The sequence below is a fragment of the Elephas maximus genome, chromosome 7 (assembly GCF_024166365.1).
Source record: "Elephas maximus indicus isolate mEleMax1 chromosome 7, mEleMax1 primary haplotype, whole genome shotgun sequence".
Classification (NCBI taxonomy): domain Eukaryota; kingdom Metazoa; phylum Chordata; class Mammalia; order Proboscidea; family Elephantidae; genus Elephas; species Elephas maximus.
The window spans coordinates 137511647-137538902 of NC_064825.1; the positions used below are offsets into that span (position 1 = coordinate 137511647).

General features: G+C 52.4%; 2 protein-coding genes across 7 annotated transcripts in view; one reads left to right on the forward strand and one right to left on the reverse strand.

Annotated features, from left to right (window-relative positions):
- LRRC56 (leucine rich repeat containing 56) lies at nucleotides 1-27096 on the reverse strand. Of its 6 annotated transcripts, XM_049892978.1 has the most exons (14): nucleotides 24647-24684; nucleotides 24286-24386; nucleotides 23358-23430; nucleotides 21336-21523; nucleotides 18794-18881; nucleotides 17280-17340; nucleotides 5335-5431; nucleotides 5052-5252; nucleotides 4089-4272; nucleotides 3029-3205; nucleotides 2884-2948; nucleotides 2420-2562; nucleotides 2177-2310; nucleotides 1-941 (listed from the first exon to the last, which is right to left on the reverse strand). In XM_049892978.1, exons 3-14 carry the CDS (start codon nucleotides 23392-23394, stop codon nucleotides 667-669), a joined length of 1650 nt encoding a protein of 549 aa, XP_049748935.1. In that variant the 5' UTR covers nucleotides 23395-23430; nucleotides 24286-24386; nucleotides 24647-24684; the 3' UTR covers nucleotides 1-666. The 6 variants fall into 6 exon arrangements, with proteins under 6 accessions (XP_049748935.1, XP_049748934.1, XP_049748932.1 ...); XM_049892977.1 differs by lacking the exons at nucleotides 24286-24386; nucleotides 24647-24684 and adding an exon at nucleotides 26967-27096; XM_049892975.1 differs by having other exon boundaries at nucleotides 24286-26069.
- LOC126080731 (collagen alpha-1(I) chain-like) overlaps nucleotides 25730-27256 on the forward strand; it is a 4080-nt gene continuing 2553 nt past the window's right edge. The window contains exons 1-3 of the mRNA XM_049891909.1: nucleotides 25730-25744; nucleotides 26702-26790; nucleotides 26892-27149. Coding sequence (XP_049747866.1) covers nucleotides 25730-25744; nucleotides 26702-26790; nucleotides 26892-27149 — 362 coding nt within the window. The remainder of the gene's footprint in view (nucleotides 25745-26701; nucleotides 26791-26891; nucleotides 27150-27256) is intronic.

The window sequence follows — 27256 nt, forward strand, 5'->3', positions numbered from 1 at the left end:
TGCCCGCTGCATAATTTATTGAACCGACGTTGTCTACAAGGCAAACCCTATTTCTGTACACCTGAGAGTTGGAAATGATTCCTTTGGTCTTCAGGGCGTCCCGCCCCAAGACCTAAGAGGAGGGATGTGACTGCTCCCCTCCACGCACGGAGAAACCGACTGGGACGGGAGGTCCGGCCACGCTGTGGCCACCTGGGTTGAGCACCTGGGACTGGACACAGCAGTAGTGGGGTGACTCAGGGCGCAGAGCCCGAGGTTAGTCAGAGGGGCTGGTCAGAGTGGCCAATGAGGGTGGGGCAGACTGGGGCGGGCAGCTAGGTCAGCTGTTGGGGGGAGGCTTGAAGCCCTCCTGGCAAGACTCACCCTACACCTGCCCCAGCTGCAGCCAACTGTCCCTCTGACCATTCTTCTCCTGAAGGCCAAGCCTGTGCAAGGGGCAGGCAGCTGGGTAGTGGCAAGGAGCTGGGCTGTGCCTACCGAGGCCAGCCTTGGCCCTTGCTCTGCCACCCACTGGCTCATTCCCACCCCCTGCCTCCCACCATCAAGGGGCCTCTCCAGAAGCCAGGCGCACCCCCACCCCTACACACACTAGAGTCCAGGCCACATGGCCATACAGGCACCCCTTGTGACCATCCAGGCAAGCTCAGCAGTGGATGGGGGCTTACACTAAGGGCGGGATTGGGCTGGGGTGATGGGCTCCAGGGCACGCGTGCACTGGAAGCCTGGAGGTCTGGTTGTGGCATCCGAGGCTGGCTGTGGGGTGGAGACCATCTCCAGGGTTCTCAGGGCAGTCACAGCTGCCAGTCCCTGCCCCAGGCTCCTGAGCCGACGCCCCCTGAAGGGCTGCTTTGTGGAACCCCAGGAGCTGGTTCCGGAGTCGGGTGGTGTGGGATACTTGGGGGGGGAAGGGATCAGTTTACAGACTGAGGCCACCACGAGCTCTGAAAAACAAGGAAGCAGGCGACTTTCAGCCCAGGCCCAGACCCAGGCCCACCCAGAGCCCTGCACCTGAAGCAGTTAGCCCTGAGGCTGGTGAAAGGGGTCATAGGTGCCAGGAGGTGGCTGAAAGAATGGGGGGCGAGGGGTAGGAGTGTCCAGTGTGGCCAGATAGGCAGCTTCCCGGGCAGCCCCAGGGCCTCCTTCCCACCTCCTGTGTGCCACACGGAAGCTGTGACCCCCCGTCCGCATCAGTGTTCATCCACCTTTGACCGGCTCTTGGGTCAGACCAGCTTCTGGGGGCAGGCGGGGAGCCCTTAATGCCTGGGCCTTGCCCCCACAGGGCCAGTTCCAGGCTGCTGGTCTGGGGCCAGCTCCTAAGGCACTTCCACAGAGCAAGGCCGCTGCAGCCACTCTCAGCCGGCTGGGCCGTGTGGTCGTGGTTATGTTACCAAGTGCCCCTGGAGCTAGAGGCCCTGAACCATTTTTCCCTGAGCCCCCTCCACCCCTGCCTCTTCCCATGTCTAGCTGCCTCTTCCTCCTGGCCCTGCCTGCCCTCCATCCACTCCTATGATCCCTGTCCACTTCTCTTGTCCTCCTGGCCTCAGGGCCCAACTCTCTCTCCAACGTCCCCCGCCCCCCACCCCGCCCAGTCACCAGCCAGCATGGGCTGCAGACCCCAGCAGGGTAGTCAGCCTGCCCTGCTCCCTGACCCACAGACAAGGGACATTTGTCCAACCCTGAGAGCTTGAGTCTCTGCTGCCTGTGGTCCAGGAAAGCTTCCTCTGGGGAGTGGACCCCGCTGGGTAAGGGGCCTCTGCCTTGCTGCCCCTGCCTTTACTCCACCCCTGAGGTCACTCAGAAGCCCCTGGCCCTCAGGGAGGTGCTACCTGCCTTGATCCTACATCCCCGAGTCTGGCCCTGGCTCTGCTCATACCACCCTTTTCTGGAATTCCTTTTCTGGGATCCACCAGCCTTTGTGGCCTCCAGGTCGTGTGGACTGTTTTGCGGGGCGGGGGGTCGGGGGGGTGGGAGTGTGGAAGAAAAGGAGGCTGTGGGAGGGAGGACTTGGGATTGATTACACTTCTCAATGCAGCCCCTTCCTTAGTGCTGGGCCCCCACCCCCAGTATAAGACCTCCCTGTCATAGCCCTTCTCGGCCTAGCTGAGGAAGGAGGGGCCCTATCCCCAGGAGGGTGTTGGGGTCACTTTTGGGCCCTGGAGAGGGGAAGGCTCAGTACCTGGGGCTGAGCTGGGGGGCCCCGGGGCAGCCTCCGGCCCAGCCTCATCCTCTTGCTGTTCAGGGCACCTCCATGGACCCCGGGGGGCTGCTGTCCCTTCCTTCGGGGACTCCAGGTGCCTATAGGGGAGGGGGCTGGAGTGGAGGGAGGGAAAGAGACTGTAGCCCTGTTCTCTGTCTCCTCTGGCTCCCAAGACTGGCTCCTTCAGTTATCATCAGGGCTTGGCAGGGAAGGGGCACCCACCGTAGGCATAGCCTTCTCCAGGTCCCGAGCTTGGCCAAGGGAAGGAGGTCAGGACTGTCTGCAGGGTCCAGCCCTGGGGCAGAGGTGCTGGCAGAGAAATCAGCTGGCCTGTGGTGGGGCAGCTGCTCCAGGGGCACCCAGGCCTGGGGAGGGATAGGGCTGGTTTGAGGGTCAACCACCTGTGACTGGGGAGGAGGTGGGGTTGGGAGGGTGGGGTGGGAATGTAGCCTGGAAATAGAAGGACTCGCTCAGCTGGGATGGGGATTGGAGAGCTGAGGCCCCAGCCCCAGAACAGCTATAGGGCGTGGTACTGTCAGGACAGATGCCCTGGACCTCAACCTGGGTCCACAACCTTGGCTGTGGCCCTGAAAACTGGTCCATGGTGGGGGAGGGGGGCAAAACCCTGGGCCCTAATCCACAGTGGGACTGGGGCCCTGGACCCTGCCATGGGAAGTGGGTTGTACCTGGCACTGGTGTCTCCGCTCCCTTAGACCTTTGGTGGGATTCCCACAGAGGACGTGGCCAGCGCCTGCAGAAGAAGGTGTGGCTGGGCCCAGTACAGGGCCCAAGGGCTGCAGGGTCAGCTTTGGGCCAAGACAGGTCAGTTACCATGGGTGAGGTTGCTGGCATCGTCGTCTGAGGCTGGGTCCTCAGGGAGCAGGCCTTCTGGCAGGGGGTCCCCAGGAACCAGTGAGGAGAGAGACCAGGGGCTGGAAGTCCGGGGCTGAGCCTCAGGCAGGGACAGTGTGGGGCCCAGTCGCCTCACGGAGGCTCTCTGGGGTTGATCTGTCGAGGTCAGAGTCGGAGGTCACCAAGGCCAGACAGCCAGACCGCCCAAGAGCCCATTACAGACTGCAGACTAGGCACCCCCTGAAGCTGTGTGTCCTGAGGCCCCCCCAGCACAGGGTCGCTTTGGCCTCTGAGGTTCTGTCTGCTTCCAGACATTCTCAGTCTCAGACCCCTCTCCTTCGGCCAAGGGGTGGGAGGCCCAGATAAGACCAGACCCCCATGGGTGCTGCCCGAGAGGGAGGGTGTGGCCCAGGGCAGGTGTGCAGGGGTCTGGGGCCAGAGCAGGGGAGTGAGGGTAACATGTGGCCCCTGAGAGGCCTGGAAGTGTATGGAGACCTCCTCTTATTGGGGGGCTGGGTGTGGAGACCTCTTCTGGGGGAGGACCAGGGTGTGGAGACCGCTCATCCTGGTGGGGGGGGCTGGGTGTGGAGATCTCTCCTCCTGGGGGGCTGGGTGTGGAGACCTCTCTTCCTGTGGGGGCTGGGTGTGGAGATCTTTCCTCCTAGGGGGCTGGGTGTGGAGACCTCTCTTCCTGTGGGGGCTGGGTGTGGAGATCTCTCCTCCTGGGGGGCTGGGTGTGGAGACCTCTCCTCCTGGGGGGGTAGGGTGTGGAGACCTCTCCTCCTGGGGGGCTGGGTATGGAGACCTCTCCTCCTGGGGGGCTGGGTATGGAGACCTCTCCTCCTGGGGGGAGCTGAGTGTGCAAACCTCTCGTCCTGGGGGGGTGTGGAGACCTCTGTGGGGGGCTGGGTGTGAGACCTCTCCTCCTGGGGGGGCTGGGTGTGAGACCTCTCCTCCTGGGAGGGCCGGGTGTGGAGACCTCTCCTTGGAGGCAGGGTGGCTAGGCCTCAGGCAAGGAGGGGGATGTGTGGCTCCATACCCAGGCTGGGCAGTAGGCCATCTAGGATGCTGCCCTTCCTGATGGCCTCCTTCACCATGAGCCAGTCCTGGATTAGTGTCTGGGCGGCTGGCAGGCCCGTCTGTGCGGCCGGGGCCTCATCCAGGAGCTGCAGCTGAGGGATGAGACGCTGCACCTCTGCCCGGTAGTTGTAGTCCTGGGGCACCTGCAGGGGTGGGAGGCAGGCCTGGGTACTGGTTCCCTCCCCCAGACCCAGATGGGGCAGGGCAGGCAGGGGAGCCAGTTTTGGGATGCTGTCCCCTTGCCAGGCTGGCCTGCGGTAACTCTCAAATACTGGGGACTGCGAGGACCCTAGGCTCTAGGCTCTCAGCCACTAGGTATATGTGGCCTTACCCAGCCAAGGGACAGTGGTGCCCTCTGGCCCATGGAGCTGCCCTGAGCTCAGGGTTCTAGCCTTGCTGGGTGGCCACGTGCCCTGGGTGGACCCCAGCCAGAGCTCCCAGTGGACAGTTTCACTGAGCATCAGCCACCTGGGGTCGGGGGATGAAGGATGTGAGGTCTGGTTACAAGGGGCCTTCGTGTCCCCATGTGCTGTGAGCAGGGGCTTCCCAGGGCATGGGTGGTTTTGTGTCTGTGTGTACACTATTCCGTGCAGGGCTTGGGCAGAGATGCAGGGTCCCGTGTGGTGTGTGCATGGGCCTCAAGGGGGTGCCTGCACACCTGGGGGGTGGTGTGTGCACGTGGCAGTGTCGGGTCATTGGGCTGGGGCTAGAAGATGCATTGGTGCTGCTGAGACAGAAGAGAAGAACTGAGAGGTAAACAACCCACAGGGCAGCAGGTGGGCTGTGCCCTGGGGAGGCTCCCTGCCTCCTGGCAGGTCCTTGAGCTGGAAGAGGCTTGATAGAGTTCAGGTGGGTGGAGAGGTCCCCAGACTGTGAGAAGGCTGAGGAGCTAGAGCCATGGATGACTCCCTGTCCCACACACCTTGTTGGATGGGCCAGGGCCCGGCCGCAGGCACACCAGGTTGCCCTCCAGGGTGAGTGTGGCCAGCCGTGGGCACAGCTGCAAGTAGCGCACCTGCCCCAGATCCTCTACACTGTTGCCTTCCAGGTCCAGCACCTCCAGCTGCTCGAGCAGGCACAGCGGGCTCAAGTCTGAGACATTGTTGTAGGACACATAGAGCTCCTGGGCAGCCAGGGGAGGTAGGGGGACTCAGTCAGGGCCTGGCCCTGCGCCCCTCCCCCAGCCCTGGGCATCACACACCCACCTTCAGGGCTGGGAAGGAGCCAATGCCGTCCAGGTCAGGCAGGCCGCAGCGAGCCAGCCAGAGCACCTGCAGGTGGCCCAGAGACGTGCCCAGGTCTCTGCAGAAGGCGGGGTAGGGTGGTCAGTGCAGTTCTCGGGTGCAGGGGAGGCCCTGTGCCATGCCCTGCACCCAGCCACTACCCACACCTGGCTATCTCCAGGTGCAGGGGCAGTTGTGACTGTGGCTGTAGAGGCCTTCAGACCAAGGAAGGGATTCTAGAGCCCCGGGGACCCTGCCTTTCCCTCTGTGCTGCAGCCTCCTGGTGTGGGCCTGGGCAGGGTTCTGAAGACTGAAGCAGTAGGGTGCCCTCCACTCTCTCTGACCCCTGGAGGGCCTGGGCCTGTCCGTGGGGAGCTGCACTTGTGCTGGGTAGGTTGGCCCAGCCCTAGTGCTGCCCACTGCACTGGGGGCGGGTGAGTAGGTTACTTCCCCAGTGGGGTTTGCTCAGGGAGGTGAGCCCGTCCTCCCTTCATTCTCCCTCTCTGGGAACTCATCTCTGCCCCTCCCTCTGCCAGCTCCTTCCTGAAGATGGAGGGCTGGGGGTCGCCACCTCTGCCCATCAGGATCCTCTCGACCTGGCTGTCCCACATCTCCTGATCTGGGCATGGGCCACTGTTGCATGTCCTTCCAATCAGCCCACCAATGGTCCTCATTTTGGGGGTATTTTTGTATCTTATTTCTTTTGTAGTCTTTCTCCTTCATTTTTTCTGTTCTCAGAGAGGTCCTGCTACTCAGATGTTGGTCCTCTGAGGCTGATCCACATTGTCTTACCTCCTCTCTTTTTCCATCTCTGTGCCTTTTCTTTGGCTTTTTGGGATATTTCCTCACCTGTGTCTTCCAGCCTTACTATTAATACTTCTATATTGGCTATCATAGTTTTAATTTCCAAGAGCTCATCATTGTTCTCTGATCATTTTTCATAGAATGCCGTTCTTGTTTTATGGAAACAGTATCTTCTTCCATGTCTCTGAGAATACTAAGTGAAGGTTCCTTGGAAGCCCTCTCCCCCTGCACCGTCTGTCTCCTCTGGGGTCCTTTTCCTTTCATGATGCAAGCGTCGTGTTTCTGGTTATAGCTTCTTGGGCATTCAGATTTGGAAGTGAGGCTCTGAAATGCGCCTGGAAGCCCTGAGCCATTGGGGGAACTGATAGGAGAGGAGGCTTCTCTGTAGGGCAATAAAGTGGTGAGCCAGCTTGTTGGGTGGAGACCAGTCACTGGAGGTGGCCATGGACCTGGGCAGCGTCACTCCCTGTGTACACATACTGTTTTCCACTGGGCCCACTGCCATCTATGCCTATCCATCCCCCTGCTCTAGCTGCACTGGCTTCCTTGTGTTCCGGAAATACACCGTGCATTTTCACTCTTAAAGACTTGCTCTTGTTCTTGCTCTTCTCCCTCCTCGGAGCGCTGTTTCTCCAGATGCTGCAAGGCTTGTTTCCTCACTTCATCCACGTCAAAATGTCCCCTTACCATTTAGGCTTTCCTTGACTAACCTCAGATTTCTGCATGGCTGGGTAATTTCTTCAGATCTCTCTTCCAGTTCACTAATTCCCCCTTTTTTAGTTATGTCTCATCCACTGTTTAACCTATCCATTGAGTTTTTAGGCTTTATTGTCACCCTAATCTCCACATTTGCTTTAGTCTTTGTTATTTAGTTACATGGATTCACTGCTTATTGCCTTACATGGCTTTCCCAACCATGTCTTGATTGGCTGAAATTTGCGTTTTAAGAGGGCTAATGGAAACTATTTTCTTTAATCTCCAACTCATTCACAAATAAGTGCTGTACAACCATCTGGGAGGGTATAAAATTCTTGGTTCGTACTTTCTTTTCATTGGGTTTTGGTAGGCATTATTCTACTGTCTTTTGGCTTTGGGTGTTTCTGTGCAGAAGTCTAAAGAAAGGCCCACTTTTTTTTTCTCCTTAAAAGCTGACTTGATCTCTCTTTCCCTGGTTGCCCAAAAAATTATATCTTTATGTTCAAGCCCAGTAACTGTTTCAGGATATGTTTCAGTGTTGGCAATTTGGTGTCAATTTTTTTTCTGAGGTATGGCATATGCTTTCAATCTATAGATAAAATTTTATTTCTGACAAATTTTCTTTAATCTTTAAATGTCTGTCTTGTTCTATTACTTCAGTAACTTCTGTGAAGATTCTAGCAGTACACGTGTTATACCTCTATCTGCCTTCTGTATTTGTCGTTTTAAAACTCTATTCATTGGTAATTTTTTTTCTCATTTTTATCATTCCCATCTCCATAATCCCTATTGGGTTTCCTGCAGTATTGTTTCAAATTTTGTCATCATTTCTGTGATGATATTATTATTTTATTCCACTTTTTTTCTGAGTTAGCACACATTCTTCCACTGACTCAGAACTGAGTCACATGGCCACCTAGCTGCAAGGGAGGCTGGGAAATCTTGTGTTTATTTTGGGTGGTCACATGCCCAGCTAAAAATGGGGAATCCTATTACTTAGAAAAATTAAGAAGAAAATTAAGAAGAACCACGAGTAGATCTTGCCACATCTTGGATTAAAGAGGAAATTAATAGGAAAATTACAGAATACTTAGAACTAATGACAAAAAAAAAAAAGCATATAAACGTTTATAGGATCCTCCTTAAAGTTATACATAAAGAGAACTCTAAATCTTTATATTTATCAAAAAACTAGAAAGATCAGAATGATTGAATGAAGCGTTCAGTCCAAGAAGCTAGGAAAAGAAAAACAAATAACAAAAGATATAAGGGTGAAGGACATAATAAAGATAAGGACAAAACCAGTAACAACCAGAAAAATAATAGAGACGATTAACAGAGCCCAGAGCTGATTCTTTAAAAAGATGAACAGACAACCCTCTAACAAGACTGTTCTAGCTGAGAGACAATGCAAATGTGCCGAGTTCAGACAAAAAATCATAGGCATGGCAGAGATGTGAAAACAATAAAAAACGCACGAACAAACTATACAGCAACAAAAGAAACAGAACACTTGATCAGACTAATAATCACTAGAGAAATTAAAACGGTGATCGAAGATTCCCTCTACTCTCCAAATTCAAAGATCCGAACCTGTTTTACAACTGAGTTTTAATTAATTATCCTGGAGTAGAAACCCTGGTGGTGTAGTGGTTAAGAGCTAAGGCTGCTAACCAAAGGGTTGGCAGTTCAAATCCACCAGGCACTCCTTGGAAACCGTATGGGGCAGTTCTTCTCTGTCCTATAGGGTTTCTATGAGTTGAAATCAACTCAATGGCAATGGGTTTGGGTTTTTTGTTTTTTTATCATGGAGTAGATATTTTCTATAATAATTTCTGACACTATACAAGAAGTTTCAGAAATTTAAAGAAGGGAATTGAAAAAATGAAAAAAACTTAAAAGGGAGACATCTTAAGAGTAGATGTTTGATTCCAGAATTAGATAAGGAGAGTACCAGAAAATTAAAAGACCATTTCACTGATTAAACAGATGTGAAAACTGCTGGGTAAATATTATCTTAATGTTACGGTGATTTTAAAGTAACGCATCATGATCAAGTAACATTTAGTGCAGGAATGCAAGAATGAATTACCAACATAAGATTATCAATGGAGTTGAATACATTAGTAGACTAAAGGAGAAATATCATCTCACGGCACACTTCTTTCTTGGTGGAGAAGCTTAGACACATACCCATTGAGATCAGGAACAAAACAAGGATGCCTGATGCTATCACTGGTACTATTTAACATGGCACTAGAGGTCCTGGCCAATGCTATAAGACAAGAAAAAGAAATGAGAAGTGTAAGGATGGGAAGTGAAGAGACAACACTGTCATTATTTGCTGACGATGGGATCATCAATATAGAAACCCCAACTAAAATTAATTATTTGAACTAGTATGACAGTTCAGCAGTATTGGTAGATACAATAAACCACTTTATATAAATCAACAGCATTTCTCTATTTGCAGTAATCAACTGGAAAAAGCAACAGAAATAAGACTTCATTCATGACTGTGAAAATACTATATGATATTTGGGAATTAACTTAGTTCTGGTATCAGGGAGCCATGTGCTTCAGAAGAGGCTGGTGTCCTACCCTGTCCCAAGTGGCGATGAGGTGGAGGGCATCCTGGATAGTCTAAGCCCATCATAATTCTATCCTCTTGCCAGTGACTGGTGTGGAGGGTGTATACATGATTCAGTTCTAGCCAGGAAACACGAGGGGAAGAATGTTGGAAATGTTCTACTTGTTCTAATGGGACAGGAGGGCACATTCCCTCTCCCAGCCATCCAGTGTTAAGGATGCACCACAAGGGAACAAGCATGAGGACAAATGATCAGATACTATGGGCCAGAACTTGGGCCTATGGTTACAAGACTTTACTGCTGATCTAACTCATCCTGCAAGAGCCAATGTTGAGCTTCTTGTCAGGAATCCTTGTCTGTTATCTTCACTGTTGTATTCCCTATGCTTAGAACAGGTTTCGGCCCATCACAGGCATTGAAGGAATAAGTAATTTTTCATTCTTTAGGTCATTTTGATATGCGTTTCTGTTACTTGAAACTGAAAGCATTCTAATTGATACAAACTTTACAGAGGAAATTTAAGAACTCTATTACATGAAAGGACGTATGAATGAAGAGATATGCCAGATTCATGGATGTATACAATTTAACAGGTAAACCCAAATTAGTATGTAACTATTTTTTACTGCCAATAAAAATTCCAGGAAGATGTGTGTGTGTGTGCAACGCAACAAATTTCTTATAAAATCCAAATGCAAGAATAAATGTTCATAAATAGCTAAGTCAACTTGGAAAAAGGAAAGCAAAGATGAGGATATTGTTCTATCAGATATCAATAGATATTACAAAGCCATACAAATAAAAAAGAATAGACAACAGATGAAACAGAGCTCATAAGCTTATTAACATAGGAATGTGAACCTGGTCAAGGATGAAGATGGTACTATAATCGGTATGGAAGTGACAGATTATTTGGTAGGTGATGTTGGGAAAACTGACTCATTATGTGGCAAAAAGTAAAACTGGGTCTCAACTTTGTACCACCATCAAAAGTGACCTTGAAGATGAGTTGGATTAAAAACATGAAAGTGACACATGAGACCATAAGTGAATAGAAAAAAAAGTAGGATATCTCTTTGACCTTGGGGGTGTGGATGGACTTCTTTAACAACACCCAAAGGACAAACAGAATCCATGGATTTGATCAAATCAAAACAAAAGATTTCTGTTCAAGTGAAAGACACTGAGGACAAAGTTAACAGGAAGAGACTGGATGGAGAATCTTGCCATCTAAAATGCACTGAGAATACTGAAGGACCTGAAAAATGAGTACAGAGAAAACACAAATAGTGGACAGACCTATAAAGAGAGGCTCAACCTCCCTGGTAATGAGAGAACGCAAGCGATTAAGCTGTAGTGAAACTTGCCCATCAGATTATTCTCATGAATCCCAAATTATTGGTTGAGTTTCAGAAATTGTCAGTGTGATTTCTTTCCCCCCATACTAGTACTAAGTAAGCACTGCCCTTGCCAGACCCCTGACTGAGGTGAAGATCCACTGCAGGCTTGTCCAGTGAGATTTTCCATAAGTCAGTGGCCGGTCACTCATCCTGTTAATATAGAACATTTGTCTTCACACAATGCTATTTTCATGAATTCTCTCTCAGCTTCTGATGAACTTACAGCCATTACATTAAAATTATTTTCCATTACAGACCAATATCTCTCATGAACATAGACGCAAAAATCCTCAACAAAATTCTAGCCAATAGAATTCAACAACATATCGAAAAAAACAATTCACCATGACCCAGTGGTATTCATACCAGGTATGCAGGGATGGTTCAACATTAGAAAAACAATCAATGTAATCCATCATATAAATAAAACAAAAGACAAGAACCACATGATATTATCAATTGACGCAGAAAAGGCATCTGACAAAGTTCAACACACATTCATGATAAAAACTCTCAGCAAAATGGGAATAGAAGGAATTTTCCTAAACATTATACAGGGCATTTATACAAAGCCAACAGCCAGCATCATCCAAAATGGAGAGTCTGAAAGCATTTCCCTTTGAGAACAGGAAACAGACAAGGATGCCCTTTATCACCACTCTTATTCGACATTGTGCTGGAGGTCCTAGCCAGAGCATTTAGGGAAGATAAAGAACTAAAGGACATCCAGGTTGGTAAGGAAGAAGTAAAAGCATTCCTGTTTGCAATTGACATGATCTTATACACAGAAAACCCCAAGGAATCCTCAAGAAAACTACTGGAACTAATAAAAGATTTCAGCAAGGCATCAGGATATAAGATAAACATACAAAAATCAGTTGGATTTGTCTACACCAAAAAAGAGAACTTTGAAGAGGAAATCACCAAATCAATACCATTTACAGTAGCCTCCAAGAAGATAAAATACTTAGGAATGAATCTAACCAGAGATGTAAAAGACCTATACAAAGAAAACTACAAGACACTACTGCAAGAAACCAAAAGAGACCTGCAAGAGTGGAACAACGACTTGCTCATGGATAGGAAGACTCAACATTGTGAAAATGTCTGTTCTGCTCAAAGCAATCTATAGATACAATGCACTCCCGATCCAAATTCCAACGACATTTTTTAATGAGATGGATGAAACAAATCACCAGCTTCACATGGAAAGGGAAGAGGCCCTGGATAAGTAAAGTGTTACTGAAGAACAAAATGAGAGGCCTCACTCTACCTAATTTTAGAACCTATTATACCACCACGGTAGTCAAAACAGCCTGGTACTGGTACAACAGATACATAGGCCAATGGAACAGAATTGAGAATCCAGACATAAATCCATCCACATATGAGCAGGTGACATTTGACAAAGGCCTGAAGTCTGTTAATTGGGGAAAAGGCAGTCTCTTTAATAAATGGTGCTGGCATAACTGGATCTCCAGCTGCAAAAAGAAATGAAACAAGACCCATACCTCACACCATGCACAAAAACACAACTCAAAATGGATCAAAGGCCTAAATATAAAATCTAAAATGATGAAGATCATGGAAGAAAAAGTAGGGACAAGCTAGGAGCCCTAATACACGGCATAAACAAAATACAAAACATAATTAACAATGCGCAAACACCAGAAGAGAAACTAGATAACTGGGTTGTTGTTGTTAGGCGCCGTAGAGTTGGTTCCGACTCATAGCGACCCTATGCACAACAGAAAGAAACACTGCCCGGTCCTGCGCCATCCTTACAATCGTTGTTATGCTTGAGCTCATTGTTGCAGCCACTGTATCAATCCACCTCGCTGAGGGTCTTCCTCTTTTCCGCTGACCCTGTACTCTGCCAAGCATGATGTCCTTTTCCAGGGACTGATCCCTCCTGACAACACGTCCAAAGTATGTAAGATGCAGTCTCACCATCCTTGCTTCTGAGGAGTATTCTGGTTGTACTTCTAAGACAGATTTGTTCGTTCTTTTGGCAGTCCATGGTATATTCAATATTCTTTGCCAACACCACAATTCAAAGGCATCAATTCTTCTTCTGTCTTCCTTATTCATTGTCCAGCTTTCACATACATATGATGCGATTGAAAATACCATGGCTTGGGTCAGGCGCACCTTAGTCTTCAAGGTGACATCTTTGCTCTTCAACACTTTAAAGAGGTCCTTTGCAGCAGATTTACCCAACGCAATGCGTCTTTTGATGTCTTGACTGCTGCTTCTACGGCTGCTGATTGTGGATCCAAGTAAAATGAAATCCTTGACAACTTCAGTCTTTTCTCCGTTTATCATGATGTTGCTCATTGGTCCAGTTGTGAGGATTTTTGTTTTCTTTATGTTGAGGTGTAATCCATACTGAATGCTGTGGTCTTTGATCTTCGTTAGTAAGTGCTTCAAGTCCTCTTCACTTTCAGCAAGCAAGGTTAATGAGTCTTCCTCCAATCCTGATGCCCTATTCTTCTTCATATAGTCCAGCTCCTGGTGTTCTAGTGATTAGAGCTGTGGCTGCTAAACAAAAGGTCAGCAGTTCAAATCCACCAGGTGCTCCTTGGAAACTCTAAGTGGCAGTTCTACTCTGTCCAGTAGGGTCACTGTGAGTCGGAATCGACTCGACGGCAAGGGTGTTTTTTTACGTAACTGGGAGCTCCTAAAAATCAGACACTTATGCTCTTCAACAGATTTCACCAAAAGAGTGAAAAGGCAACCTACAAACTGGGAAAAAAATTTTTGGCTATGACATATCTGATCAAGGTCTAATCTCTAAAATCTACAAGATACTGCAAAACTTTAACAACAAAAAGACAAATAATCCAATTAAAAAATGGGCAAAGGATATGAACAGGCACTTCACCAAAGAAGACATTCAGGTGGCTAATGGATACATGAGGAAATGCTCACGATCATTAGCCATTAGAGAAATGCAAATCAAAACTACAATGAGATTCCATCTCACCCAACAACCAAAAAAAAAAAAAAACCCAAACCTGTTGCCATTGAGTTGATTCCACCTCATAGCATTAGCCCACAAAACACAAAATTATAAACCTTGGAAAGGTTGTAGAGAGACTGGAACACTTATACACTGCTGGTGGGAATGTAAAATGGTACAACCACTTTGGAAATTGATTTGGCACTTCCTTAAAAAGCTAGAAATAGAACTGCCATATGATCCAGCAATCCCACTCCTTGGAATATATCCTAGAGAAATAAGAGCCTTTACACGAACAGATATATGCACACCCATGTTCATTGCAGCACTGTTTACAATAGCAAAAAGATGGAAACAACCTAGGTGCCCATCAATGAGTGAAGGAATGGATAAACAAATCATGGTATATTCACACAGCGGAATACTAGGCAATGATAAAGAACAATGATGAATCCGTGAAACATCTCACAACATGGATGAATCTGGAAGGCATTATGCTCAGGAAATTAGTCGCAAAAGGACCAATATTGTGTGAGACCCTAGTATAAGAACTCAAGTAAAGGCTTAAACACAGAAGAAAACATTCTTTGATGGTTATGAGGGTGGGGAAGGAGGGAGACGGGTATTCACTAACTAGATAGTAGACAAGAATTAATTTAGGTGAAGGGAAGGAGAACACAATACAGGGGAAATCAGCACCACCAGACTAAACCAAAAGCTAAGAAGTTTCCTGAATACAACCAAACACTTTGACGGACAGAGCAGCAGGGGCGGGGGTCTGGGGATCACAGTTTCAGGGAACATCTAGGTCAACTGGCAAGACAAAGTTTATTAAGATAATGGTCTCCATCCCACTTTGGTGGGTGGCATCTGGAGTCTTAAAAGCTAGTGAGCAGCCGTCTAAGATGCATCAATTAGTCCCAACGCCCCTGGAGCAAAGGAGAAGAACACCAAAGTCAAAAGGAAAGTCTTAGCCCAGGAGGCAGGAAGGGCCACTTAAACCAGAGACTCCATGGGCCTGAGCCCAGAAGAACTAGATGGAGCCCAGAAGAACTAGATGGTGCCCAGCTACCACTAATGACTGCCCTGACAGGGAACACAACAGAAAGTCTCTGAAGGAACAGAAGAAAAGTGGGGTGCAGAACTCAAATTCTAGTAAAAAGATCAGACTTAATGGCCTGACTGAGACTGGAGGAACCCCAGAAGATATGGCCTCTGGACTCTCTGTTAACCCAGAACCAAAACCATTCCTGAAGCCAACCCTTCAGACAAAGATTAGACTGGACTATAAGATATAAAATAATACTCGTGAAGAGTGTGCCTCTTAGAAGTAGATGCATGAAATCAAATGGTCAGCTCCTGTCCAGAGGGGAGATGAGAATGCAGAAAGGGACAGAAGCTGGTTGAATGGAGATGGGAAATCCAGGGTGGAAAGGAGGAGTGTGCTAACATATTATAGGGATAGCAACTAGGGTCACATAACAATGTGTGCATAAATTTTTGTATGAGAAACTAACTTGAGCTGTAAACTTTCACTTAAAGAGCAATTTAAGAAAAAGAAAAAAATTATTTTCCAGCTCTTACAATACTGTCTGAAATCATAATACATTAAATATCTCTATTATAATCAGCTAAATTACCATACAAGCTTATTGGTCTGTCATACTTCATGAGATAGTTTCTGTTTACTCATTTTGTTCTCCTTCAGTCTGTGTAGGTTTGCAGACACCATCTGGCCAAGTTTCAGGGTCCTGTGTTGGAAAGGACTTGTAGATTTCACTGCATTTCTCACTGTTGATGTCGAAGAACAAAGATGTAATTTATGGCCTAATAATTTCTCTTGGAATTAATGAGTTGTATACTTTTGTTTCAAATAGTATGTCGAATTTCTTAATTTTATAATGCCTTGCATTTCTCTGTCATAGTTTTCATCCTTTATTTAATTTTGTAATCACAAATGCTTTTATTGTTCTTTGAGCTATATGGTCAGCCTCAACAAAGGAAACGTTCCTTCTTTAGGTTAAAGACAGTATGAACGCCTCTGTTAAAGTAGCACGTGACCATCTATTAAAGGTGTGTTTCCCCAGAAAGTTCATTTTCCAAATCTTGATATATCTGCAGTTCAGTTTCCACTTGAGAGCCTGTTGGAGGTTTGGTGGGATTTCCAAACTGCTCTTTGTCTCTAGCTCTGAGGCTGCCCAGTGAGGCCCAATTTTCTTTATTCCCATTTCCAGATCTTCCTAGGTTCTATTAAATTCTTTCTGATGTTTATTTGATAAACATAAATTAATATAATATTTAAAGAGAGATTATGCAATAGATATCTTTATCGTCTCACTTGGAAATAACTGAACATAGTTTGACTTAGAGCCCAGTTAAAACATTGGGAGAACTTTCTAGAATTTTGACTGGAATCTCCCTGCCCCAGCATGGCTGTGTAGCCCCGTAGTGTTTCTAGGATGCCTGCTTTGCTCAAACACTGACAGGAAAGTCTGGGTGTTCTTTCCAGCCTGATGAGATGGCATGAACAATTAAACTGTCTTTAGCTTTGAATTTTGTATTTTAAGTTACTAATTAAAATGTTCTAGTGCAAAGGCTCTGGGGCCTTGTCAAGCATCATTTTCCTCTTCCAGGAGACACATGCTTTCCCTGGAGTCTGAGGTCTGGCCTCTGTTCAGCAGGAAGGTTCCGGCTCTGGGTCCGGGCTCAGCAGGCAACAGCCCCGGCAGGCAGTGTCCTGCTTTGTTCTTCTGCTCTTCTTGCTGGGCACAGAGGGTGGGGTGTACTGTGCTGCCCCTCTTCTCCAGCTCCCGGCCCAGGTTACCCTGTGGCCATGGGGACCCGGGTAACCTACTGAAGCCTTGGTTAGTCTAGAGATGAACCAGACAGACCCCTAAGGGCTCCTTGCTGAGGTGGCCACCTTTGCCTGGAGGTCAAGAAGAGCCTTTTGGGCCTCCAGGGTGGGTCTTTGGAGACCTCCTGTGGCTTCCCCGACCTTGAGCTCTGGGGTGACACGGGTGACCCTGACCTCTGGATCTGGGGTGACAGGGGTGGCCCTGACCTTTAGCTCTGGGGTGACAGGGGTGGCTCTGACTGATCTGGGGGACAAGACGAGGGCTCTGTGTGCCAGTCAGACTCGAAAAATTCCTCAAGAGGAATGACAAGTAGCATTAGGGCCCCAGAGCCCCCCCTGAACATCAGCCCAGGAGCCAGAGGCGGCAGGTCAGCCCAAGTTTCAGTCCTCGTCCCTGCAGTAAGGACCACCCAGGACAGATCCTGCCTCCACACGCTGCCCAGGAAGTGGTCATCACTCAGAATCAGGGAAGGCAGCAAGATGGGAGACAAGTGCAGAGGACTCTTGGGGAGGCCAGCAGGGGGCCTCTCATCCCAGCCCCTCCCCTGCCCCCCACTGAGCACTCACCTTACTACCCCTGCAGGACCCCCTACCCAGAGACCCCTAGGCAGGACACTCACCTCACGGAGGCCAGGCGGCTGCCGTTCAACTTCAGTTGGCTCAGGTTGGGCAGGTGCACCCCTGGGAGCCACAGGAAGAAGGGGTTGGTGGCGGGACTCATGGGCCCCATCTCCCTGGCCCCTCTGCACTCTTGTTCATGCCCTGTCCCCCGGGGACACCACCTGGGCTGGCTGAGGAGGGGTCCGGTGAACCACTGCAGGGGACTGGGAGGCACTTTGGAGCTGCTCCCAGGGCTGTGGGCTCCTCTGGCTGCCTTGGGTCCTGGTGCCCTCAGGGCCACACTCCCACTTCCGCAGTCTAGCCGGAATGAAGGCACACCCTGGCCGACAAGGCCACATGGCCACCACGCCTGAGCCCCCTCCATGCCTGTCCCTGGGCACCCTGAGTGCCCAGACTACAGCCTCCATCAGGAATGCGAATGCCACTGTGACCCGAACAGCCCATGGTCCTTCAGAAAGGTCCTGACGGGACCCGAACAGCCCATGGTCCTTCAGAAAGGTCCTGACGGGACCCGAACAGCCCGTGGTCCTTCAGAAAGGTCCTGATGGGCCCTTGCTGTGAGTGTGGGCAGAGGGTCCTCATTCTCAGGAAACAGACTCTGAGCAGGAATGAGAGCACTGTGTGTGCAATGAACAAGTTCTGGGGAAGTAACAATTGCCTCATTGTGAGTGTGTGTGTATGAGTGCGTGTGTGTGAGAGCACACATGTGTGTGCATGAATGTGAACACCTGTGAGTGTATATGTGTAAGCACGTGTGCATATCTGTGAGAGTACACATGTGTGCACTGTGTGGACACGTGCATGTGTAAGCATGTGTTCATATGTGTAAGAGTACACATGTGTGCGTGTGGACATGTGTGCACGTGTATGTGTAAGCATTGTATGAAAGTGTGCATGTGTGCATTGTGTGGACACGGGTCTAAGCATATGTTTGCTGTGTGAGAATGCACACCTGTGGGCATGTGTGTGGATGTGTGCATGTGTGTAAGCATGTGTGTGCATGTGTGTGAGAGTGCACACGTGGGCATTGTGTGGACACAGGTGCACCTGCGTATGTGTAAGCATATGTGTACATGTGTGCATGTGTGTGTGTGAGTGTGTGCATACATGAGAGTGGGAGAGAATGACAAAGCAGATGAGTCATAATGTGAACAATGGTGACCTGATAAAGGTTATACAAGAGGGCTTTATACTACCTTGCAACTTCTCTGTAAGTTCAAACCTATTGCTAAAGAAGTTTCAAAAGCATGTGACAATGAGGTGTCGCTTTTACTTGGCACTGTACTGTGCAGTGCCGGTGGGTACCGAACACTGTGTCCTTGCAGGGGAGTGGTTTGGAGCTTTGGGCTGCAGAGGTCTGAGCCTTGCACAGAGACCTTGGCTCTGAGCTCGATGCTAAGAGCGTGGACAAGTATGTCCATGACGCACAGCAGCTCTGCTTGTAACCAGAACAGTGCCTTTTCTCACAGAGGAGGGTGGTCGTGACAGGCAGGGGTGATGGGGAGCCTCTTACCAAAGTTCCCCAGGCTGTTCTTTCGGGTGTCCACACACATCTCCAGCACGCTGACCATGCGGAGGTCATCCACCTGGGCCAGGGCCTGCTGCAGAAACCAATGGGCAGTCAGCTGGGGCACTGGCTGGGGTCCCGGCCATCCGCCCCTTCCAGCTACACCCAGGCCTGGGCTGTGTGCTCGGTGGGCGCCCTTGGTGCACACAGGGTACATCTCCCTTCCTCCCCTGCTGAGCTCAGCTGTAGGGGTACATTGGCCAGTGGAATAGGAATGGACGTGGCGTGAGTAGAGGTTGTGAATGTGCTCGGCTGGTGGGGCTGTCACCAGAGAAGACCATGACTTGAGAGCTGCCATGGTCCAAAGGAGACACACAGAGCAGCCCAGCACAGCCTTAGCCCAAAGCCCAGTGCTGCTGCCCTCTGCCGGGTCACAGCTACCTTCCGCCCCACGATGAGAACATACTTGTGCCGTAAGCCCCCATGTGCTGGGGGCGTTTGTTATTCAGCATCATTGCAGCAACAGCTGACTCATATAAAAGGCAGGACCCCGGTGTGCTGCCAATAGCTACCATGACAAAACCTAAACTACATGCATATGTGTGTATGTACATGTGTACGTACATATCAGTATTGTGCACATCTGTGTACATGTGCATGTATGTAGATGTGTGTATATGTGTGGGTACATGCATGCATGTGGATGCACATATATGTACATGTGTGTACGTGCATATGTGCTCTGTGTGTGTGTGTGTGTGTGTGTGTGTATGCATTTGAAACTGGGTGGTGGGGTGTGATGTGACCATCATCAGAGCTGGAAAGATGGAGACCAGTTACGCAAGGGTGAAGCATTTGGTACCTGCGAAACATGACCGTGAACGTGACCGTTTTGGAAATAGGGTCTTTGCAGATGTGATCAGTTAGGTTAGCGTGAGGTCATACACGAGTAGGGTGGGTCCTAGTCTCACCTGAGTGGTGTCCTTATAAAAGAGAGGAAGGGACACAGAGATGGGAAGACAGAGGAAGGGCACCATGTGACCCTGCAGCTGCAGCCAGGGAACGCCGGGGTCACCAGAAGCCAGGAGAGAGGCATGACCAGATTCTCCCTCAGAGCCTCAGAGGAATCAACATGGCCAACACCCTTATCTCGGACTCCTGGCCTCCAGAACTGGCAGAATGAATTTGTACTCTTACAAGCCCCCCAGTGTGTGGTAGTTTGTTATGGCCACCCCAGGAGACTGAGAGAGGGTCTCATCAAGGAATGCTGCCCAGGAGTGTCAGCCCGTGGGGCAGTGGCTGCCTGGCACCCCCCCCTCCCATTTCATGCTGAGGTCCTGCCTGCTGCTGTAGCTGGGTGCACGAGATAACTGGTCTTTTTATTTCCCTGGTTCTCCTGGAAATGTCCTTCATGTGGCCAGACTTGTGGTTTGCAAACGTTGTCTCACAGAACCCTGGGCTACGTCTGAGCTGTGTTTACAGGGGGGCTGGTCGTTCCTCTCGACTCTCCTCCCTCCTGGAGCCAGGACTATGTGTCGGCTCTCTTGCCAGTGAGGGTCATGCGCTGCACCTTCAGGGGCGCAAGTGGTGCCATAGATGTTGGGATTGCCCACCAGCCTTGCTTGGCCTGGAGTGTTAGCGGGAGAAAGTGAGTGAGGGTGTGCCTTTCTCCTCATGTCCAGATGTCCACCAGTGCAGGGCAGGCCTGGGTCCCGGAGCAGAGCAGCCTGCAGAGCCATGTCCTGAGAATGGTGCTCATCCTGGGAGGCCATTGAGCTTGGGCGGCCTCTTCCTTGGCCCTAGGTGGCCACAGCTGACTGAAACCAAGACACTCTGAGCCCCTGGCATCTGAGAAAACCCCCAAGGGTGCAGAGATTGCCGTGGAATTGATGAGATGGACTCCAGCAGTGTGAGGAGACCTGTCCTGAGGACAGCCCCATAGGCCTGTTAGAAGGGGCTTCACTGGACGGAGGTGGTAGCTGGGACGGAGGACAGAAGTGCTGCCCACCACTAGGTGACAGTGACGCTCAGGCTGGCGACTTGGGGCAGCCGGACCTGTCACATTCCTTGTTGCATTTGTCCAACGTCCTGGTGACACACTGGAGCATGAGGCCTCCCCTCGCTGCCCCATTGGAGCCACGTCCCAGAGCGAAGCCAGTGCCTTCCTGGGGTACCCGCCATCCATGTCTCACCTGCTGCCCTCCTTCCTGAGACTTTCTGGCTGTGCAGTGTCTTCTGCCCCAGGGCCTTTGCATGGCTGCTCCCTATGCGCAGACACTCTTCCCAGGTATCGACGGGACAAACTGCCGCCACTTCCTTGCACTCTGGCCTTCTGAATGAGGACTCCCCAGTCACCGTGTTTAAAACTGTACCCCCACCCATCCCTTGCCCCACAGCCATGCACTGGTGGGCTGTCACCCTGTCTCCCACGTCAGTGGCATGGGTGGAGGGGTCTCTCTCTAGTTCCAGAGGGTCCCTGGAGCCTGGCACACAAACACCGGAATCTGGCCAGGCGCTGCCCCTTATGCCCCAAATGCCCTCCACTTACCAGTCGGGCGGGGGACAGGTACTCCTCCATCAGCCGCTCACGGACACCGCCCCCATGGCTGCCTGTGCCCTTGCCCTGTGGGCAGGGGTTGTGCAGGCCGGGCCAGCTCAGCTCCTGCACCTGGACACTGGCTATGCTGGGCCGAGGCACCTGGGCTCCAACCCTGGCTGGATCCATTGACGTCCAACCTGTGGGGAAAGACAGGGAGCGAAGTGGAGTGATCCATGAACCCTATCCCACAGCCCAGCCATGGCGCCTGACCATGGAGCCCTGGCCACAGGGGTCCAGCCAGGATCCCACCAACAGAAGTGCCCAGGCTCAGAGGCTGCACTGGCCCCCCACACCAACCCTGCACTGCCCAGCCTCCTGCCGGTTTGGGCCCAGGCCGTCCTTCACCTCCTGCCCAGGACTGACCCACTGTTCAGCTGGACAGAGGTTTAGACCCTGGCTCTGCCCACTACTTTCTGGGCCCACAGAGCTGGCTCTTCACTGACCAGCCAGCACTCGGTCTCAGAAACTGTCCTGCCGTGCATTGTGGAGTACCCACTGTGGGCTAGGTGCTGGGTGCCTACACCCCCATTGGTCTTTACAGGGCCCTGGGGTGGGCACAGCCACAACCCCCATTCTCTCAGGGCTCAGGTCAAGGCCCCACAGTTGAAGCCCCATCTCTCAACTGGGGTCTCCTGACTAGGGTATCCTGATTAGGGTCCCCTGACTGGGGTCCCTGACTGAAGTCCCCCAACTGAGGTCCTAACTGGGGTCCCTGATAGGGGTCTCCTGACCTGCCTGGCACATTCTGCCCTTTTTGTGGCAGACATCTGCTGAGTGCCCTGGGCAAGCCAAGCCACGAGCCCAGGCAGCACGGGTGAGGCACCTGCAGCCCACACACCTCAGTGGGCATTGCAAACTCTCCCCCAGGTGTGTGGGCTGCAGGTGCTAGAGGGCGAGTCTCTCGGGGGTGGCAGGCCTGGGTTGGGGAGGACTTCCCGCACCGCCCCTAAACCAGGCTTCACTTGCTCTGGAAGCCAAAGGACATCACTGGGACCTCTTGCTCCTGAGTGTGACAGGCCTGGGGACCCTGACCCTGCCCAGGCTGGACCCGCACATGACACAGGACGGGCCTCTTGCTTCCTGCTGCCTCTCGCCATGATGGCTCAGCTCTTGTCTGGAAAGTCACACTCCTCAGTGCCAGTGACCATTCAGGTGGGCTAGCCACCCCCCTCTGCTGCTGAGGATGGTACGAGACCCAGGCCTGGGCACTCAGAGACCAGGAACATTCAGGGAAGGGCCTGTGGTTGGGCTGCTCCTGGAAGGGTAGATGAGAAGGAAGCCAGCCAGATGTGGGGAGCAGAGAGCTGGAGGGCAGAGCCGATGGCATCCTAGAGCGCCTAGATCCAGCTGTGCCTGAAGCCCACATTACCCCCTTCCCCTTCTTCTGACGGTACCATTGTCACGTCATCCAACCCAGCTGAAATCCCCAGCCAAGGGCTGTCAGCCTCCTATGGACGCACTGGCCTCTCAGGGCCCTTGGAATCTCACCCACTTGTCTTGCAGCCCACTCAGACCCTGGCCCAGCCCTTGCCATGTCCCCTCACACAACAAAGCAAGCCATCCTGGCCTGGCCCTGCCACACCCTCGCCCGCTCAGTCTGCCCCCTGCAGCTCCCACCACCTGTACCATGGGCTGGCCATACCCTCTGCTGCCTGGGGGGCCTCACATCCCCCCAGCCTTAGCTCCCACAGCCCCTGCCTGGGATGCACCCCCTGAGTCTCTGCCCATCTTTCAGGGCCCACGTGAGGGGTGTTGGCTCCAGGGTCCTCAACCCTTTCAAGTCCCATGTGGGGCCCTGAGTCTGGGGCTGGAGGCAGGCCTCAGTTTGCTCAGCTGCCAGGTGACTAGCAGCAAGCCACTGCCAATGGGCTCCCAGGCCAGCTCGGGCTCTGCTTCCCACTCAATGGTCTCTGGGCCTGGAGCCAGGACCAGGGTCTTGGAGCAGGCCCCCAGCCCGGCCGAGCCCCTCACCAGCAGGCAGCCACTGTCTCCAGCTGTAGTCACACATCTGGGCATGTGGGTGGCATGTGGCCCCAGGTAGCACCTGCAAGAAAGTCAGATCAGCCTCCTGGCCATGCTCACTGCACCTGAGGGCTAGGCCAGCTGGACAAGCCCCTACCCCTCACCTACCTTCACTCATCTGGACAGATATAAGCGGCTGGGGCAGAGAGGCAGGTGGCCAATGCTGGGGTCCCTCTGGGCTCCCCAAAGTGAATGTCCCCTCCCCTTGCCCTCTCCACAAAAGGAGCCCTGTGTCTACCCGATTTGTACTGACTCCTGGGGGTGAGGCTGCCTATGGGCCACTTTCCAGACTTCCCTGAGGCCTGGAGGCCCAGCTCATTGCCAGCCCCAGCCTGCTCCACCCTCGGCCACTGGGTCCCTGTGCTCCAGACCCTGGACCCCCCAGCATCCCCCCCCACTCTGACTCCTCCTAAGAACCCAAGGAGGTCTCGCGCATGCCTGGACCAGGTGGGCCACCCTAGGGTGACCCTCCTTGCACACTGCTTCTTTCCCTCAGAGACTTGTCTTAATGACACACTCATGATCTGCTCCTGGTCTATTGTTGGTGGAATTGAACAACTGTGAGCCGGTGAAGGCAGCCAGCTGCCACGTGGGCCTTGTTCCAACACCGTGCTCCTGGTCCTCAATGCCCACATGCTTACTGGGTGGATGAATGAATGATTAAGGGATGAAGGAAGGAAGCATGGGCTAGGAGAACCCACAGAGAAGCTGGGATCCCTAGGGCTTGGGGTCAGCACTGTGAACAGAGCATGTCCACCCCCGTCAGGGCCAGGTCAGCTGAGGGTGGGGGTGAGCACTGAGGGGGTGCTGGGTCATAGCTGGAGCCCCCTTCGGCAACACTGCCTGGCCACCCTTCTCTGAGTGCTTCAGGCCTCACCCGGCCAGGCTGCCGACTTGAACTTGCATGAGAGCCACCACATACAGCACAGAAGGACTCTTGATACCCGGCCAGGCTGCCACCTGGGGCTTTCTGTCCAGCTTTTGAAACATGTTTGTGAGAGAGTGTCGCTGTCACTAGTCAAGTCACACACAGGGTTTCTACTTAGCAGTGAGGTACCATCCCCACCCCTGCCCCCACCAAACTGGATGGGGAAAAGAATGTTTGCCTTGCTCATTTGTAGGTTCCAGCCCTTATGTAGAATGCCGCAGGCGCGCCACAAATGTTTATGAATGAACAAAATCCCCCTTTTTACAGCCGCACAGTATCCCAGAGAATGGGTGTCTCCGAATACATTTACCTGTTTCCCTACTGATGGAAATTCAGGGATACGTCCCATAATGACACTGTGATGAACATCTCTGTAGCTACAACAGTCTGTTATTTCCTTAAAATCAAGTCTGAGAGCTGAACTGGTGGCCGATGAGGTGTTCGTACCTTTGAAGCTTTGTCAGGTATTATGGAATCTCCTGGCCTCCCAGCTGTAGAACCTGCCAACCCACCTGCTGAAGAAAGCCCCAGACAGCACCCGCCCGCTGTTCCTTGGTCCTGTCAGAAGCCTCAGGAAGGAAGGTGTCCGAGGCCTGGCAGCCAGCAAAGAAAGCCAGAGCAGCCCCAGCCCCATCGGAGGACACGGGGCAGTGTCTCTAAAGAAGCAGGCTGGCATGAAGCTGGCAGATGACAGCAGGTCCGGAGGGAGGGAGGCAGGTGGCTGGAGCGGGCAGGGAGTGCATGGCTCCCCCAGCCCTGGACGGAGGCAAGGCTGGCCCCAGAGCAACAGAGGCCTAGGGACCTCAAGTCTCAGTGTGGCCAAATGCCCCTTGTTCTTAATCCTCCACAGCAAACAGGCCAGAGTCTGATGTGGCCTGGGAGAAGCCATGTCCACTGCAAGGTCCATGATGCAGCTTGGCCCCAGGGGTCTGCTCTGGCCCTCTGGGTGTTTACCTGTTCAGTCCCCACCCCTCCCATGGTGAAGGGCTCTGAGCCTGGAGGCCTGGGGGTGGGGGGAGGTTAAACCAGCCACCTGCGCCAGGCTCACCTAGTCTCTTGCTCCTTAAAGATACAGGTGCCTGGGCCTAGCCTCAGACCCTGTACTCAGGACCTCTGTGGGTAGAGCCAGAAGTCTGCCAGAATGTTCCATATCTTCCCAACTCACCTCGCCCTGTCTTGACACCTCCCCACGGGGCGACCGCCGACCCCAAAGGCTGCACTCCCTTCTGCCCTTTCTGGCTGTATTTTCCTGGATACCACAGACCCCTTCCTCAAGCTGGTGTGTTTTACTCTTTATTGGATTGACTGCGACCTCCCCCCTAGAATGCTGGCTCCTTGTGGGCAGGGGGAGGCTTCCTGCTGTGTCCACAGTGCTCAGAAAAGGGGCGCCAAAATGGTCACCAAAGGGGTGAGTGATATCAGGGGCAGATACGAATGTTAGCTGCTTAGAGAATTCTAGCCACACCTTGATTAAACCTCTGTGGACATTCAAGATGCGTTCTCCACCTCACATCCTCAGAGCTTCTGGGGAGGGCAGGCCTCAGGCCACATGAGTGGTTGGCACGGCTTTGCAAGGGCAGGGGAGGGAGGATGGACAGACCAGCCTAGTACCCCCAGGGAGAAAGGAAACTTCCATCATTCTAGGGAAGCCCAAGGAGAGCCATGTAGGTCCTGGCCAGGAACTCCTTCCAGAGTTCTGCCTGCTGTCTGACTTTCTCCAGCTCGTGCAAGGCCGTACTATGACCCCCACTGGTACATCCCACTGGGGAGATGCTGTCATTCTCCCCCCCCCACCGCCCGCCACAGGCCTGCCAGCCCCCAGGCTCCCCTGGGAGGAGAGCACCTGGACAAGGAGAGGCCCAGCATGGGTGGCCCTGAGGGCCAAGCTGCTGCCCTCTCCCCTCCTTCCTGCCCAAAGAGCAGCTGACCTGAGGCCCTGTCTGAACGCAAAGGCCTTGGGCCAGAGGTCAGGACTGGGCTTGAGGCCATCGCCTCTGAAGCCCCCATTATGACTCCCATCCCAGACACTCTGCACTCCGTGAGCTTCCCACTCCACAAGCTCCTTCGCCTGTCACTCTGCGATCCCCCACCCCTCAGGGTGGAACCCAGGGGATCCTCCTTTACCCTTTCCCTAAGTCTGGGCAGCTCTCATCTCTGTACCCCATCTCCCATGCAGTCACCTGGCCACTGCAAAGCCCTTCCACTAGCCCCTTCACCTTCGGGGCTCTGAGGGCAGGGCCTGCTCCCCTCCTGTGTCTCCCAGTGGGGAGGGGGCTGGGCAAGGCCTGGTTCCTCTTTTCAGAGTCCCCACCATGGAAACTCCCCCAGAGAAGAGTCTGTGTCCCTTGCTTCTCTCTCCACCCAGGGACAGGGCTTGGGCCCCTTCCGCCCCCCCACCCTCCCACCCCCACCCCCCACCCCCCACCCACCCCGCCAAGAGTGCCGTGAGGAGCTGTGGGCAGGATCCCCGGGATCCTAGAACTGACACCTGGGGCTGTCTCTGAGTTTCCCACTGGTTCCACCGCTTCCTATTTGCGCCTGCCTGTTGGCCTCAGTTTCTCCCGCTGGCACGGTGGGGTAACAGGAGTAGCCAGGCCTGCGGCGCCGGCCGTGGACATATTGGCTCTCACCTGGGGGCTAGGCCCAGGTGCCCCAGCCCAGGGGGCTCGGCCCTGGGCGCACTCCGCCGCCGGCGCTCGCCCAGACTCTAGGCTGTTCTTCCGGCCGCGGGTTGTGGGCACCGGGCGCCATGGCAACGGGGGCGGGGCCTTATTTGAATACTCAAATATTCATGACCCGCGGGAATCTCTCAGGTCCGGGCAGTCCCGCGGGGTCGAGCTACCCACCCCCCAGCAATGGTTGCTAGGAACTGGGCGGGGGGAGACCCGGCGCGCGGCGAGGCCTCGCGGGGTGGGGGCTC